General features: G+C 38.5%; 2 protein-coding genes across 2 annotated transcripts in view; one reads left to right on the forward strand and one right to left on the reverse strand.

Annotated features, from left to right (window-relative positions):
- acsf2 (acyl-CoA synthetase family member 2) overlaps positions 1-17,845 on the forward strand; it is a 57,554-nt gene that overhangs the window by 27,030 nt on the left and 12,679 nt on the right. The window contains exons 9-10 of the mRNA XM_055004491.1: positions 2,568-2,659; positions 2,764-2,840. Of these exons, the coding sequence (XP_054860466.1) occupies positions 2,568-2,659; positions 2,764-2,840 (169 nt within the window). The remainder of the gene's footprint in view (positions 1-2,567; positions 2,660-2,763; positions 2,841-17,845) is intronic.
- On the reverse strand, positions 4,221-17,844 carry chad (chondroadherin). The gene is made up of 4 exons (XM_023295756.3): positions 16,923-17,844; positions 9,867-10,030; positions 8,360-8,511; positions 4,221-5,766 (listed from the first exon to the last, which is right to left on the reverse strand). The coding sequence occupies exons 1-3, from the start codon at positions 17,706-17,708 to the stop codon at positions 8,370-8,372; spliced, it is 1,092 nt and encodes a 363-aa protein (XP_023151524.1). The 5' UTR covers positions 17,709-17,844; the 3' UTR covers positions 4,221-5,766; positions 8,360-8,369.

Consider the following 17,845-nt stretch of genomic DNA (forward strand, 5'->3'; position numbering starts at 1 on the left):
AAAGGAGGCTGTGAAAAACACTCCAGAAATGTTTTCTTTGAAAAAAAAAACATCATGAATTTTGTCGCAAAAAAATGCCTTACTATACTATGTCGAAAAAAAATGTCATTTTTCAAACATGTTGTAAAAACGTGCCATATGATGAAATAATGTAAAGGAGGGCGTGAAAAACACTCCAGAAAGGTTTTCTTTGAAAAAAAAAAAAAACATCATGAATTTTGGCGCAAAAAAACACCATAGTTTAGTATGTGGTCAAAAGTGGCAAAAAAGCACCATAGTTTAGTATGTGGTCAAAAGTGTCACCATAATGTCATACTTTAGTATGTGGCCAAAAATGGTGAAAAAACATCTATGACATGATATGTCATATTTTCAAAAAAATATAAAATAAAATGGCATATAGTTTGGAATTGTCTGTGAAAAAAAGTCATGTCATAAAATTGTTGTCTTAACTTATGTTATAGAAATATCAAAGTGTAATACCTTCGTAAAATGATCATAATATGGCATGTCAAAAACCAACATACGAAGGTATTTTATGTCATCATGTAGTGTTGCTAAAAGAATGACATCAATACCAGTTTAAATCAAGGTTTTTTTTTTATGTATTTCACATATGCATTTCACATGCTAAACAATCAATTTTGACCAAAGTCCTTTACATGTTGTAAAATCAATTTTCACAGGAAACAAATATCTCATTGTATATTAGGCCATAGTAAAAAGTCATAGTAAAGTATGTATAAAATTTCACAGTATAGTATGTAAAAACATCATAGTGAATTATGTAATCAAACATGTCACTGTTACGCCCAGCCTAGGGGTTACTGAACGCAACATGAAGTGCCTGACTACGTGTCTGAAGCAGCACACACAGCGTTTTCTCAAAGAATATATTTACATTAAATGTGTATCGAAAAAGCAAAGGTGGAGGTTAACAAAAACAAGTCAAAGGTAAGGTGTAAATGAATTAGGGATGAGCTTTACGCCAAAAATAATAAACAAAACCACACTAGTCCCTAGGAGGTCGACTTACCTATCAAAATAAAAGGACAAAATTAAATACAAAGTCTTCCCTCCCTCTCTAACTCAAACAGGTGAACATGAATAAAACAAAAAGTAGCAGCTCACTACAGTATCTTGTTCTGCTATACAACAAACAAATTGTGCTGGATATGTGTCGGTCTGGACGGCATGGAGGATGGCCCGTTGATCCGTCCCTCTCTGACCCAGAGGCAACGTCATCCTGGTTTTCCTCGGCAGCCCAACCAATCCTGCGCCAACCCAATCTCCTGTCGTCCAATCCTGGCGGTGGTGCAGCGCAGCTCTATTTGAATATTCGACATGCACACATTACAGAAAACCACACTATACACATGACAGCAATGATAACAGTCACAAAAACGTCATCGTACAGTATGTTGTTAAAAATAACGTCAGAAATGTTACACGTTAGTATGTCGTCAAAAAAGTCATAGTATAGTATGTCAACAAAAGTATCACAAAAAAGTCATAGTATGTCGACAAAAATATCACAAAAACATCGAAGTATACTATGTCGACAAAAATGTCTTAAAAAACGTCATAGTATAGTATGTCGACAAAAATATCACAAAAACGTTGTATGTCATCAAAAATGTCAAAAAAAGTCATAATATAGTATGTCGACAAAAACATCACAAAAATGTCAGTTGCAGTATGTCCACAAAAATGTTGTCAAAAAAGTCATAGTATAGTATGTCGTACGAAACGTCACCAAAAATGTCATAGTATAGTATGGCGTTCTAAATCTGACAAAAACGTCATACTTAAGTATGTCGTGTAAAGTATCACTAATACGTCATCATATAGTATGTCGTCCAAAATATGACAACGTCATAGTTCAGTATGTCGCTCTATAAACGAGGCCGTTTTTTAGTGACATACTACGACGTTTTTTTCAGCGACATCCTATGGTTTTGGTGTTGGTCTTAGTAGTATTTTGGGTGGTAGTAGTATTGGTAGCAGTTGTAGTATTTCTAGTAATAGTAGCAGTTGTAGTATTGGTGGTAGTAGAAGTAGATGTCATATTGCCTGTGCCGGTTGTAGTATTTGCCATAGAAGTAGCAGTAGTTGTATTGGCGGTGGTAGTAGTAGTATTTGTAGTAGTAGTACCATTAGTAGAAGTAGTCGTAGCAGTAGTATTACAGGTAGTCATATCAATATTTGTATTAGTAATCAAAGTAATAGTCATAGTGGTAGTAGCAGCAGTACTTGTAGTAGTAGTAGTAGTAGTAGTAGTACTAGTTGTCATAATACTAAAACTAACAGTATTCGTCGCAGTATTGGTGGTGGGAGTCGTAGTGGTTTTAGTTGTAGTATTTGTAGTTGTAGTTGTAGTACTACCACTACTAGTTAAACAATCACAATAATAAAGTTTTGAAGTGTTGTGCTGACTTTTATTTTTTCATGTAATACCTGTATTTTTACTAGAAGTTTTTTTTGTTTTAAATAGAAAATAAACGAATTTTTGAGATACATTTTACTGTAATTAATTATCTTTGTTCTCATCTTCTGTCTCCTATCAGGTGCACCATTATCTACGGTACTCCCACCATGTACGTCGACATGCTCAACCAGCCAGACTTCGATAAATTCAACTTGTCGTCAGTGATATCGGGTGAGAAAGTGCGGCAGAAGTAATGATTTCACACATATATTTAGTTTAGTCTGAGAATATTTCAATGAACTGGTTCATTTTCTTGTATTGTTTTGGTTCTTCAGGCTTCGTTGCTGGATCTCCGGTTCCTCCAGAGCTGGCCAAGACCATCGTCACTAAGATGGGTGTCAAGGAGATCACAGTGAGTCCATTTTTACAAGATAAAATCAATAAAGCAGCTTCTGTTGCAACTGAAACTCAGGCAGTTTTCATCAAACACTTGTTAAATATATCAGCAGAAACATGAACAGGAAGAGAAAAGCAACAACAAACAATGAGAAGGTTTCAAATTTACTGATGGATGCAGCAAAGTGTGCAAGTAGCAGCCATGATGAGGATTGATTTTGTTATAGTACAGGGGTATTGTACATATATACTATAGTACAGGGATATTGTACATATACAGTATAGTAGTACAGGGGTATTGTACGTATACAGTATAGTACAGGGGTATTGTACATTTTTGCTTTCTGTACATGCAGATATATATAAAAAATCATATTTTACATTTTATCTTCGTAAAAGTTAACAAATTGGGTGCTTTTCTTTGAGTAAATTGCACTTGTGACTCGTGCCAGTTTGAATTCTGTAAAATCAAGCTGGAACCATTTGACAGAAAATTTCCAGACTGCTTTTTCAACTCAACTCAACTCAGCTTTCTTATTTGTCCCTTGAAGGGCGATTTGTTTTGCAGCAGTTTACAGAAGCATTCCAGTCAGCAAACAATAAAAACAAACAAATTTAAAAAGTAAAAACCACATAAAACAGTAAAAATGCAGTAAAAACAGTAAAAACTCAATAAAAAAAAACATAAATAATAAAATAAATGAAGACAATAAATATCACACGAAGCGTAAGATTGACATGGAAACTAGCAGCAATCTTGGTCATTCATGTAGTCAAGTATAATTCAGGGCAAACAGTCGGCAGCAGCAAGACAGAATAAAGTCAAGTAAACACAGGATAAAGTGCATCGCAGAACATGATAAAGTACAGCAGCAAAAAAAAACACAGTTTATTACCTCGTCTTCTTGGCGTTTATAACTCGGAGAGGTAAGCACAAAGGAGAACTTGAACCTGTTTTTTGTGGCCTGGGTTCTGCCAGACGAAGGCCAGAGGGGAGCAACTTCTACTCCTGGTAAAGAGGAAGAGCAGCATCCATACGAATAGACTCTGCTTTTCTTTTAACTTGTGTATAAAAAATGTCATCAAGGCTGTTAAAACACACCCCAGCTATTTTAGAGCCTACTTTTACTATCCTCCCGAGGGAGTTCTTGTCCTTGTTGCCAAGGTTACCATACCAGCATATTATAGAAAACGAGATGATCGACTGGATGAAGGAACAGTAGAAGAGCTTCATCAGGGTCCTATCAACCTAAAATTTAGCGAGCTTTTGTAGTAATTACTAGAATTAATGCATCTCAGTGAAAGATTCAGGAATGCAGTTCACCTTTACACCACCAGGGGGAGGCAAACTTACACTGATCCGAGATCTTGTAAAAGAATCAGACGGAGACGGAGGTTGTTTTTGTAAAAGTTTTATTGGATGTGAGCTCTGGTCTCCACATCCAAAAGTCCTGCACGTGTCAAGATGCTGAATATACATGAGATAGTTGCTGTAAAATAAAACGTTTACACGGAATTTGCATTAATGATCCCACATCCATCTCCTCCTTTTACATTCTCAGACAAAAAAGTAACTCCAATTTTGTAGCTCTTCAGAAAGGAAAAATACTCTTGTTAAGCTTCTGCACCCCTTAAAGTCTTATTGGTCCCTTGTTTATGGAATTAACTTTCAAAATATAAAGATTAAAGCTGCACCTTGTAGTTTTATCAACAATAGATGAATTTATTACACATGAGGGATGGATATAAATATTTTAACAGGACTACTACTCATCCAGTACTTAGTTTTACTTCTGAAAAAACTAAATAAATGCATAAAGTTTCTGTTTTTATAAGTTTCTTCCCTTTAATTCTTGAGTTATAAGTAAAAAAAATTCAACGCAGGACAGCGTTTTGAGCATTTTTTTTCTGTTTTTAGCAACATTAATCCAAAAATAAACCAAATAAAGCTCCTACATGTTGGAAAAAAACAGGCCAAAACTGTAAATAATGTCCACATCAGACATTATTACCATTATTTTACAGTGTGTGACTGTAAAATTAGTTTTACTGCTTTTATATCAGTAAAAAAACAGATATTTGCCATTATTTTCACTGATTTTTGGCGCATTACTGCAATCCACAGTTTTTAGAATATTTTTCTGGCATCTTTGCAACAGAATATCACTGTTTTTCTCTCAGATTATTATTTCTTTTTTGCAGTATAATGCAAACTAGACTTAAAGAAACTGGTATATATGCACTGTTGTTGTTTTGTGCAGCTCATTTCACAAAATACCAATGGGGATGTACAAATTTTAAAAATCTGCATTTTAAATCTTAGTTTGAGTGACCTAAAATGTGGATTAAAGGGCCAAATGTCGAGAAAAATTCAGCAAAATATCTGTATTACAATTGAATCTGTATTACAATTTCACTTTGTTCCGCTGCTCCTCAAATAACCAAAAAAATCTATAAATTAAAGGAATAGTTTGTGACATTTTGGGAAATGGGGTTAGTCAGAGCTACCTGAGGATATTGATAGCAGAGAGATATTGATTAATACCAGATATAAAGTGTTAAATAATGAGCTGCAGAAGGAAGCTGTTTCTGGTCTTTATGCCTAGTATGCTAAGCTAAGGATCAGTTTTCCAACTAACTCGGAATGTTTTCATGCTCATCAAGAACCTGAACCTTGTTTCCTTCTTGTTTACTCTCCTTAATGCTTCCTTCAGCCCCCTTCTTCCACAAATTCATCCTCTGTTTGGGTTCTACCTGCTTCCACATACTTTAGTCTTCATCTTGGATATGAATGAATGAAAGTAAGTCCACATGTGTTTGAGACAGACAGAGAGCGACAACAGATAGTCTGAAAGTAGAATCAGTTAGCGTTCAGCCGGTCTCCTGGACAGGCTCTTCCTCCTCCTCCTCCTCCTCCTCCTCCTCCTCCTCATCAGCGCCTCCTGTTGGTGGGGAAAGAAACGCAGAATGAGCTTCCAGATCAAACAGAGTGAGACCCGGTGACCTGGACTTGGTGTACCGGACCCACATGGAAAAGTTCAGACAGGGACAGAGGGGAGGACTGTGGTCAGGGAGAGAGAAAAGTGCAAAACAAAATCGTGAGCAGCTCCAAAACCTGAACTCCCACCTAAAGCCTCGAGTCGGAGCCGCATGGAGCCGGTTCAGAGGAACTAAGTAGAGATCAGTGAACTTCAGAATAATCATAAACTTCACTTCTAAGACTTTTAAATTTGATAATTTTCTTGTAAGACTGCTGATCTATACTTTTTTTTTTTTGGCATTATTGCCCATAAACCATGTAATACCTGCTTGCTGCATTAAGAATGATGTGTTAATTCTCTAAAGCCTAAACAAACAGGATAAAGAAAAAGGAATAAAATAAGGGAAAGAACAGAGGAGACCAACACCTCTCTTGTCTGAACGTTAAACATGAAGCTACAGTGAGCAGCTGGCTAGCTCTTTCTAGCTATTTTGGTGTTAATTTGTAGTAATGTCATTATTTATTTTTATTCATTTTAAAATTCTACAATTTCATTTAGCGACGTACATCTGAGAGTAGAAACAACACAAGCAAGGATCTAGTCAGGAGAAAACAACCTGGATAGGAGCCATAAAACAAGTCCAGGTAGTCTCCAAATCAGACTCTCAGGCTTCCTCCTTTCCTGCTCTATAATTAAGCCGTTTTCCACTGCAGGAACTTCTGGTTCATTTTAGGGCAACCTGTACATTTGGACATGTTCCAACCATCAGAACCGTACATGTAGAACATCTTTTAGGGCAGTTTTTGGGTTTAAAAAGTACTTCTCTCAGGGAAGGTGCTGAAAAACTGCAGTGAGGGTCTTGATGCTGATTGATCAAACCCAAGTCCTCTCAAACATCACCATTTTCAATTTAAAATTGACTGCATAACCCAACACATCAAACCTCTGTTGTTCGTTTTCCTACATGCTCATAGAGCTGAAACTACATCTGGTGCACGTTGCGGTTAAAGCGGTTGGATTCTACACCACAACAAAAACTGCAGTGGAAAGCCGACTGGTCCATTCTGTTGTTTGTGATTCCCATTTTTTGACTCAGTTTTGCAAATAAATAAAAATAAAAACCGGTACAGTTGTAGTGTAAAGACCAGGAGAAGCTGAACATAATGGAAGATGCCTTCCAGCATCTCTAAAGTTTAGTAATTCACACATTACATCAAGGCTGGGTTACCAACAGAGTGGTTTAACAGACCGTTTAGCAGAACAGAATGGTCTGACTGCACCTTATTATAATTCTGATATAAGAGAAAGGAAACGCACCGGCTTGATTGTAACTGGTTTAAAGAAATATATTGTATTGGAAAGGATGCAAAACTGGGATAAGGGAATTGTTTTAGTAGAACATTTGTATGCATACTGTGATTAGAATGGCAAATGGCCGCTTGACAACACAATCTAAACGCTTTGCATATCCTTGCATAGATATATTTCTCTCATAACGAATTGATTGCTCAGTGGACAAAATGTCAGAAAAGTAATGAAAAAAGACCCAGTAATGTTCCCTGAAGTCCAATATAATATATTTAGATGTCTTGGTTTGTCTAGTCAGCAGTAAAAACATCCATACAATCATCAAAAAGTCTGTAAAAGTAGCTCAAATCTACTTAAAAACCAACTGAAATGATTTCTGGGTGTTTGGACCCAACAACAAATTTTGCTTTGGGGTTTCCAAGGTGATTGAATAAAGTCAGTCATGTGCATACAAACAAAATCTAGAGCAGGGGTGTCAAACATGCAGCCCGCGGGCCAAAAACGGCCCTCCAGAGGGTCCAATCCGGCCTTCAAAGTGTTAAAATTCCAGAGAAGACATTAACTGCAGATTGTTAATTAGTAAAACTATACATTTAAAATCATTTCTAGACCATGACAAGTTGTTTTGATCATAAAGTAAAATACTAGATTGTTCATTGTTCTTTTGTCGTTTTGTTTCTCGGTTTTGTCATTTTTGTCTATTTTTTGGTCTTTTATTGTCATTTTTTGTCTCTTTTTTGTCGTTTTGTGTCTCATCTCTGTAATGTTTTGTCTTGTTTTTGTTTTTTGTCTTTTTTTGTGTGACTTTAGTTGCTTGTCTCATGTTTCTTATTGTTGTCATTTTGTGTCTTGTTTTTGTCGTTCTGTCTTTTTTTTTATCTCACTTGGGTCGATTGTCTATTTTTTTTGTTTGTTGGACTTTTGTTCATGAACATGACTGAAATGATTGCTAATTTCAGCTCTATAGCTCTGTTCGGTTTCTGGGTGTTTGCACCCAACAACAAATTTTGCTTTTGGGTCTCCGTGGTGATTGAATAAAGTCAATCTTGTGCATTCAAACAGAATCTAGAGGCTAATCAGAGAGTGAGCTGATCAGTAACCTTTAGAAAGACAATAACTATATCATAGTTTCCGGTCTATATGCTAAGCTAAGCTAAGCTAATCATCTCCTGGCTGTAGCTTCACATTTATACTAAACATGAAAGCAGCGTTGATCGTTTTTCTCGTCACGTCGTCTTCTTTATACCTTCATGGCTTCAGTGACGTGTTCCCTTCTTGGCTCGCTTCCCCTTCACTCTGCAGCCGCTGAAGGCCGGACTTTCTCTGACCTGTTTTCCTTTCTGTGAAGGTGGAGATGCACAAACTGCATCTGGGCGGTTACGGCTGGAGTCCATCCACCTGCAAGCCAAACCAAAAGATAAGAAGCAGAAAGGAGTGACTGTGCTGCTTATTTAAAGACTTTTCCCTTTCCTTTAGTCTGCTATGTAGCTGCTTGTTGTGCATGTATCAGATCTACACAACACTACAGACTCAAATCTGCTTAGAAACAGCACATAGAAGAGACGCAGATCATAAATCAGTTCAGACGCAAAGATTTACAGGCTACTACTCGAATAAACTGCTCTTCAGTTTCTGTCAGTCAGTGAATTCATCACTATTTGTGCGTCCTGTTCAGCTCTGCAGCCTCTTAATTCCTCTTAAATATGTATATAAATTATCAGATTTTGATTGTTTTGGTGACTTTCAGGTGTTCTTATGAGTTTTTAGAAATCCTTCCACTGCTAAAATGCAATAATTCAGTCAGCTTTCTTTGAAAATACAATAATCTAGGATCTAAACGTCGAGTTTTAACTTCACATTCAACGTGGGTGCAAATATTTTTACTCTCTTTCTCACAAACTCTATATGAAGATGCTTAAACCTCCAAGTTGTGGGTCTAAAAAGGTTCTTGCAACTCATAAAACTAGTCAGTAGCATCCAAAACTGTTGAACTGAAAGAAAGCTAAAGATTCCCACATTCTGTCCATCACTTGAACTTCCTGAATTATCCACTGATTGCATATCTTATTTCTTAGAACAATTTAAATTTTTTTATTTTATGCTTATACTTTCTACTTATGTTTATATTCTTTGGACATGTTGTTATACTCATGTTTATCTTGTATTTTTAACTGCTTAAATTTCTATGCCATTGAAAGGGAGCAATGGTTACATAAACAATTTCTCTTCGGAGATCAATAAAATATTTCAAAATTCTAAAATCCGAAGGCAAACGAATCCTCTGAGATGTGACCCATTAGTTAAACCATCCATTAACTCCCAGCTAATCTAAAAAATGAGCAAAAAGATGGACTGGTAATGGAGCTGAAGTGGGCCATGAACTGTCCTGTGATGGCATGACCTGTCACTTAAAGCGTCACTTTAAGCCTAAATACAATTTAAATGAGTGAATAACTGAAAAATCCACACCCTGTGCTGATGTTATGTACATGAAACGTAGCTATAGAGACCAGAACCGTTAGTTGTAGCAGGCTGTAAATATGTTTATTTCTCCTGTAAAGTTGGTCATTTTAACATGGAGGTCTATAGGGTTGGTTCCAGCCTCTAGTGGACATTCGAGGAACTGCATATTGCTGTCACTCTTTCTCCAAATCTCCTGTTCCTCTAATTATAAAAACACCCTAAAACAAGCTAAGAAAAGCACAGTTTGGTTGCAGTTTTCATGTTGCTTGTGTTTCAGGTGAGTTTCTTACCTGCGAAGTGGAGCCAGCTGACAGGTGCAGCTCCACGGGTTGTTGGAGATGGTGAGGTTGGTGATGGTGCCGAACTCCAGGCTTTTGGGAAGCAACTTTAGCTTGTTGTTGTCCAGGTGAAGCGACTTTACCGCCGTCACGCCAGTAAACGCCCCATCAGAGAACTAGAAAAGGAACATTTACCGATCGTTACACATCATCTTTAAACTTCTAGAACTTTTTCTGCGTACACCAATGAGACATAACATTATGACCACCTGTATATTATTGTGTTGGTTCCCCTTTTTCTGCCAACAATCTATCTATCTATTTTCCATCTATCTAATCTGAGCGACATTAGCTCGTCTCTTGGATCAAACCACACGGGTCAGACTTCCTCCCCGCGTTCATCACTGAGCCTTGGCTGTCCATGACCCTGTCGCTGGTTCACCACTGTTCCTTCCTTGGACTGATAGATACTGACCACTGCAGATTGGGAACACCCCACAAGAGCTGCAGTTCTGGAGATGTTCTGATCCACTTGTCTAGTCATCACAATTTGGCTCTTGTCAAACTGCCTCAAATCCTTACGCCTGCCCATTTTTCCTGCTTCTAATACATCAACTTTGAGGACAAAATGTTCACTTGCTCCTGGATGGATGGATGGATGGATGGACGATAGATGGATGATGGATGGGTAGATAGACTTTTGATGAATAAATGGACAGATGGATGGATGGATGAATGGATAGATGGATTATAGATGGATGAATGGATATATGGATGGATGGATGGACTTAAGCTTACATACAACCACAAAAATAACAAAAAGACAAAACAGGCAGGTTAGTAACATTAAAGGTTAGTATATACTCTGAAAAACTTGCTGTACAATACTATAACAAACACTTCAAATTTTAAAATCTATAGAAACACTAAAAGTAATTAAAATTCAATATACAGTATTTACACATTTTAAGGCAACGTGATTTAAAATGACTTTGACAGGTAGTAAGACAACAACTGCACTACCATTCAAAAGTTTGGGGTCACCCAGAAAACTCCCACTTTTCTCCATGTGCTAACATAACTGCACAAGGGTTTTCTAATCATCAATTAGCCTTTCAACACCATTAGCTAACACAATGTAGCATTAGAACACAGGAGTGATGGTTGCTGGAAATGTTCCTCTGTACCTCTATGGAGATATTCCATTAAAAATCAGCTGTTTCCAGCTAGAATAGTCATTTACCACATTAACAATGTCTACACTGGATTTATCATTCATTTAATGCTATCTTCATTGAAAAAAAAGATTTTCTTTCAAAAATAAGGACATTTCTTGGTGATCGCAAACTTTTGAACAGTAGTGTAAATCTAACCCATTAACCGACGCCATGATGAAGAGATAATCAGTGTTCTGATCAGTGGTCTCAATGTTCTGCCTGTTTGGAGTCCACTGTTGTCGTTCAAACCCCGGCACGCCTCCTGCACCCATGAATCCTTGTGTCTGTCCGGAAGCAGACAGATGCCGAACGAGGGAATCTCGCCAGTGTTTCTGTGCCATGAAAGCCTCCTCTCATCCTTCCTTGAGTAAACACTCAGTCAGTGGCCTCCTTCTTCTCCCTCTGCTTCATATGCATCTGTGAGGGCGCTAAAAGCTTCAGAGAGGTGCTACATGAGCCGACCTGCGTCAAGTTTTGTCTCCTGCAGGCGGAAGACGCTTTAAAGAGACGTTTTATGCAAGCCTGGAGGACGTACGGTGAGGCCGTTTGGAAATTTCCAAAGTAGCCGAGCGCCTGGTGCTCTGAAGCAATGGAAGATGGACGACTTCCAGCGTGGCTGAGGTGTTTTCGCTCTTTCTGTCGTCTCCCTCTTCGGGCCACCGCTCTGCCAGGAAAGGCTCGCAAAGGGCCCGATTGTCCATTCAAGAGAGGCTAAAAATACTCCTCTTCATGCAGCGTGGAACACCCTTCCTCTGTTTACCTGTCTCCTAACCCCTCCTGACCTGTTTACAGGACCCAAAGCAGAAAACACATCTCGCTGAAAATAACACTTGCGTAATAATTAGACTCGGACATGCTTGGCCCAGATCCAGCAAACAAAAACACCCTAAAAATACCCGCGATTTGGGGCTGGAAAATGGCTTAACCTGCCTCCTGCTGCTTCCACCTGGCTCTCGCTGGGCCTCGGCGTGAGAAGCTTGTTATTTTACAGTTTTCCCCTCTGGGATGCCTTCATAGTTTGGCGCGGAGATGCTCAAATATTGGATTAACCTCAAGTATGGAGCAAATGTGTGCTCAGAGAGAAGCAGGGTGCAGCAAAGAGTTTATGTTGAACCCTAACCCATGTTTTCAGGTTCCACTGGATGGACATTGAAGGGTTGAAAGGACGGTTCACCCAATAGACCAAGTCAAATAATAGTCCTCTGCAATTTCTGGGTGTCATTTTTATTCACTATGGGCTCATTTTCAATGCAATATAAAGTCCTGCACCTCTATGGAAAGTAGCAGAGAAAAGACAGCAGAAAACTCTCCAAGTTTTTGTCTTGTGATTGTTAGTTGCAGCTAATAGTCGCTAATGGCTTCTCAGTTGCACTGAGAGACACAAAATATTTCGTTTTTCGTAGGATCTGGTGCAAACAATTTTATTTTTTGCTGAATTTTTGAATCAGACATGCAGAATCAAGTATTTTTATAACTTAATATCTCAATTTTAAGCTTAGTTTTGGTCACGTTAACAGCTTTTCACACGAGGACTGTTAAAAATCGGTTGAAAATCTGATGACTTTTTTCAGTTTTTACAGTTTCTGGTGCTGATAAATGGTGTCATTTTGGCAGTTTTTTTTAAAGACAACAAGCATTTCAACACCTTTGGTAGGTTTTAGTGTTCAGAGTGCATAAACAAGTATTTTTTAGCATAATATCCCAATTTTATGCTTAGTTTTGGTTGCGTTAACGCCTCTTCACACGTTTAGTTCAAGGACTTCAAAATCGGTCAAAAATCTGATGATTTTTTACGGTTTCTGATGCTGATAAATGGTGTCATTTTGGAATTTTCTTTAAGGACAACATGCCTTTCAACCCTTCTGGCAGGTTTTGGTGTTCAGAGTGTGAACTTGAGGAACATTTTAGCACCACCTGAACCTTTGTACATGTTCCAGCTGTAAAAAACCAATGCAGAACCTCTTTCAGGATTGTTTTCGAAGGAGAAAAAGACATATTTGTTTTTCTCTGGTCTTTAATCATCTCGTGGCTCCTCACTTTGATGTTTAACCTTCTGAGATTTTACGTCCAGTACTGAAAATTTTACTTCATTCTGCTGAACTTGGACCTGCTTACACTGGGTTTTTTTGTAGCGTTTGCAAAGGTACAATAGACTGCTCTGTGCAAAAACACAGAAAGATGCCAACAATCTGTCAAATCCTTCTGAACCTGAGACACAAGTGGCTGAAATTAGTTTATTTGTGCTTAAGAATGTTTAAAGCTTGTTATGGCCAAAAGTAACATGCTAGTTACAAGTATTGTGTTTGTTTTTTTCAAAAATTATTTAAACGTGATGCTTAGGACAGCCAATTCTAAAGAGATCAATTAAAGAACGCGTGTAAAATTAGGAGGATAAAGGTGACGCTAGTTTTGAATGGAACGATGATGCAGCAGAAATCTGGGAGACATTTTCTGATATCATTATAACCTGCACAAACTGTAAGGACTTCATGACTGGATTGTTGTTTTTTCCTGTAATTTAGGGTTTTGCTTTCAGCTTTGTGCATTAAATCATGAATCCATAAATTGCTGCAGCTCTACTTAACTTCACTAGATTCGCTGAAAAATAATCTGAGTGTCAACTAAATAGCGGCGGAGTTATGTGGCGATCGCATTTGTCTGTCTGTCTGTCTGTTAGCAACATTACTCAAGAACAGACTAACGGATTTTGATGAAATTTTCAGAGAAGATCAGAAATGACACAAGGACCAAGTGATTAGGTTTTGGCAGTGATGCAGCTTATAGTCTGGATCCACGGATTTGTTAAAGATTTCTGTACCATTGCCAGATAGCGGCATGGTGTCATTGTAACCATGACAAGTGAACACTACATCAGCTGCATGCTGACGATCACATGATTGTGATCCTGCTACAAATCCACCATTGTGGACTTATCAGGACTTTTCCATCAGAAATGATACATGGAACAATTGATTAATTTGTGGGGGTGTTTCTGAGTCCCATTAATTCCTGCCGCCCGCTACATATTTGGATCACGTGATTCGGTATCCGTACATAATGTACACATGCAGAACACACACCTGTGCTCAGCGCAAGGTCATTTAGGTTGTGGGTACATCTATATTAAATGGACACATTCTATAATGCTGTGATTTCTGATCATCAACTAATCAAGAAATGCTGCACTCCTGAAAAAAAACTGTTGCATTTCTGACAATGCCGTATGGGGGAATGGACAGCCTTGGAGGAGGACTGCGCTTCTGAGTGCTTTTGTACTTCATTATTTTAGCAATAGTTTGCCATATAAAATGTCACAGAATGGTGAAAAATGCCCAAAACAAGTGTCTTTAAGGCCAAGCTGATGTCTTTGTGTCTATCAATGCAAAATATTTGGTATTTCTCTGTGATATTTCTATATAATATTGATTTATTTGCATTATTTTATCCTCAAAAATTACTCAAATTCATGATTATATGATCAAAATAGTTGCAGATGAATTTAATAGTTGACAACTAATTGATTAAAGATGTTTATTTAGCAAAAATGCAGCGGCAGGTTTGCAGTATCAGCATATAGTGAGGATATACTGAGCAAGAAGTCAAAACAACTGAATAAGATTCGGCCGTGAAATCGACTTGAATCTCGCTGTTTGTGTGATCTGTGCTTGTCCGGTTCTAAGAGGATTAATGAGGAAGAACGTCTGTGGAAGTTACCAGCGTCCAGATGTGTGAAAAACGTGTGTTGGTTTGTGGCGAGCTGGGTGTCGACCACCAGCAAACCAAACGTGTAAATATTCAGCCGGACTCACAAAGAGCTCGTTATGACATAACTCTGGATATAGGAAACATTTACAGACACACTATTTCATAGCTGCTTTATGGCTGTTTGTCATGTTCTCGGCTTCCCTTAACCCTCTGGACACCAAACCGTTTCTGTGCATTTTATTTTTTGATGCATTTTTACTCACTGTGGGTTAATTTCCAGCATCTCTATGGAAACAACACAACCATGAATAGAATTAGAGAGAACTCAGAAATGACTTTTGTGCAGTTAAACACAGTTAAAAAATGTAGTGCATGTAGATTCCAGTTTTTAAATAATCAAAGAAGTCCAATTTTTGTTTTTTGCTGTCTAATTATTTATGACATTCTAAGTGACAACAGGTTGTATCGTACCTTTGCTGGAAATAACAAATGATTATTTACAGTTTTAAATTGTTTCTATACCACATCCCAGGGGTGTCAAACATGCGGCCTGCGTGCCAAAAGCGGTCCTCCAGAGGGTTCAATCCGGCCCTCAAAGTGTAAAAATTACAGAGAAGACATAAACTTCAGATTGTAAATTAGTAAAATATAAATTTAAAATAAAATAAATCATAAAGTAAAATACTACATTGCTCATTGTTCTTTTGTCATCTTGTGTCTCATTTTTGTAATATTTTGTCTTGTTTTTGTTGTCTATTTTTGTCTTTTCTTTGTCGTCGTTTTCTGTTTCCTGTTTGTCTCGCTTGTGTTGTTTCTACTTTGTATCTACTTTTTTATCATTTTGTCATTTATTGTCTTGTTTGTGTCATTTGTATAATTTTTTGTCTCATTTTTGTCGTTTGTCCATTTTTTTGTTGCTTTGCAATTTTTTTGTCGAAGTTTTAGTCTGTTTTTTGTTTTTTTTCATGTTGTTCGTCTAATTATTTTTTGTCATTTTTTTCTCGCTTTTGTCATTTTGTGTTTTGCTTTATTCGTTGTCTTGTGAATAATTTTTGTGTTTTTTTTGTCTTGTTTATGTTGTTTGTCCATCTTTTTGGCGCTTTGTAACTTTTTTGTTTTGTTTCATGTCATTTGTCTCATATTTTGTCTTTTTTCCCCTTGCTTTTGTCATTTTGTGTCTTGTTTTTTTTTTTTTGGGGGGGGGGGGGTTGTCTGACTTTTGTCATTTTGATAACAAAGTAAAATACTATGTTGTTCAGTTCCAGATACCTGTGATTAAAATTTTGAGTTGTGGTTATTTATAGGTTATTATGCTGTGATTTTACTGGTCCGGCCCACTGAAGATCAAATTGGATTGAATGTGGAACCTGAACTAAAATGAGTTTGACACTCCTGGTGAAACACTATCTGCAGTTCAACCGAAAACTCCTTGAATTTTTTAAATATGACTGTTGTTTGCTGTTGAGTCATTGATGGCTTCATGGTTGCCCCAAGAAGTGTAGAATTAAAATTTTTTTAAATAAAATTTTGTTAATGCAAAGGGTTTATTTTTGATTAAATTTTAAAGGAGACGTGAAATAACAGGATTCTGATCAAATATTTTAATTTTGAGTTAAATTTGGTGACTTCACAAATAAAACATCAGATGCTGAAACATAATATAGTTTTTCTCAATATTCTGTGCAATTTCAGTTTCAGTAACAACTGCAGTAATATTTATTTTCCTCCGCATTCTTCCATTCTAGTTCCATCAGCTGTTACCTCATACACTTATGTACTACTTTTGGTTAATTTTCATGCTATCGTATTTTCTGAGCTATATCTGACGCAAAAAGTTCCTTCAGACTCAAGAATGTTCTGTCTTATCTTAGTTATTTCCTCTAAGTTTACGAACTTCATCAGAAACTTGAACAATTCCACAACTCTTCCTGTTTTTATGCATTCTGGTTCTGGTAAATAGTGTAATTTTGGTAATTTCTTTTAAAGATGCATGTCTTTTAAACTCACCGGAAGGTTTTGGGGTTCAACACTTCAAAGTATTTAGATTATACATAGAGATCCTTTTAATTTTAGGCCAAAAATCCTAACTTTTTTTGCTCAGCTAAACACCAGAATCCTCAGTAAAGCCAGTAAACCGTGGACTGACCTTCTCCAGACCCATGCCGTCCAGGTGTAGCTTCTCCATGTAGCGGCCGAAGCTCTGGAAGGCGTTGTCGGGGATGTTCCTCATGGGGTTCCTGCCCAGCGTCAGCTCCTCCACCACCCTCAGTTTGCTCATGGCGGCGCTGGGGTAGACGGACATCTTGTTGCGGTCCAGGTGGAGGATGGCGAGGTTCTCCACGTCGTCCAGAGAGCCGGGCTGCAGCGTCGTCAGCTCGTTGCCGCTCATGTGCAGCCAGCGCAGGTCTTTGGCGCCGGCGAACGTCCCCTGCCGGAGCTCCCTCAGCTTGTTGTCGTTGAGCTGCAGGATGAAGAGGTTGATCATCGGCGAGAAGATGCCTTTGGCCAAGTCGGAGATCTGGTTCCCGTCCAGGTAGAGGTAGGTGAGCTCGGCGAGGTCCTCGAAGGCGCCCGGCTTGATGCTGCTGATCTCGTTGTTGGACAGGTAGAGGTAGATGAGCTTCTTGAGCCCCTTGAAGGCCTGCGATCCGATCTCCCGGAGCTGGCAGTGCTGCATGTGCAGGGAGATGAGCCCTTTGCTGTCGCTGAAGGCTCCGGTCGGGATGCCGCCCAGGTTGTTCCTCTGCAGGTTCAGCAGCCGGGTGGCCTCCGACACCCGAGGGATCTTCTTCAGCCCTACGCCGTCACAGATGACGTGCTGGAGGTCGCCGTGGCAGTGGCAGAGGGTGGGACACTGGCTGGGGGCGCCCTGCACCGCCGGGCCGAGCACCAGGAGGCAGGTTCCCAGCAGCAGCCAGCTCACGCAACGCATCCTGAGCAGGAGGCGACTCTTCAGCGACAAAGTCCAGAGAAGGAACGCCGAACCCAAGCGTGTTGGTGTTGTGAGAAGCAGCAGAGGTGGGCAGAGCTGAGAGACTTTGAGAGGAGGAGGACGGCCGGCGGACAGAA

This window comes from Amphiprion ocellaris, chromosome 18 (assembly GCF_022539595.1).
Source record: "Amphiprion ocellaris isolate individual 3 ecotype Okinawa chromosome 18, ASM2253959v1, whole genome shotgun sequence".
In the NCBI taxonomy this organism is placed as follows: domain Eukaryota; kingdom Metazoa; phylum Chordata; class Actinopteri; family Pomacentridae; genus Amphiprion; species Amphiprion ocellaris.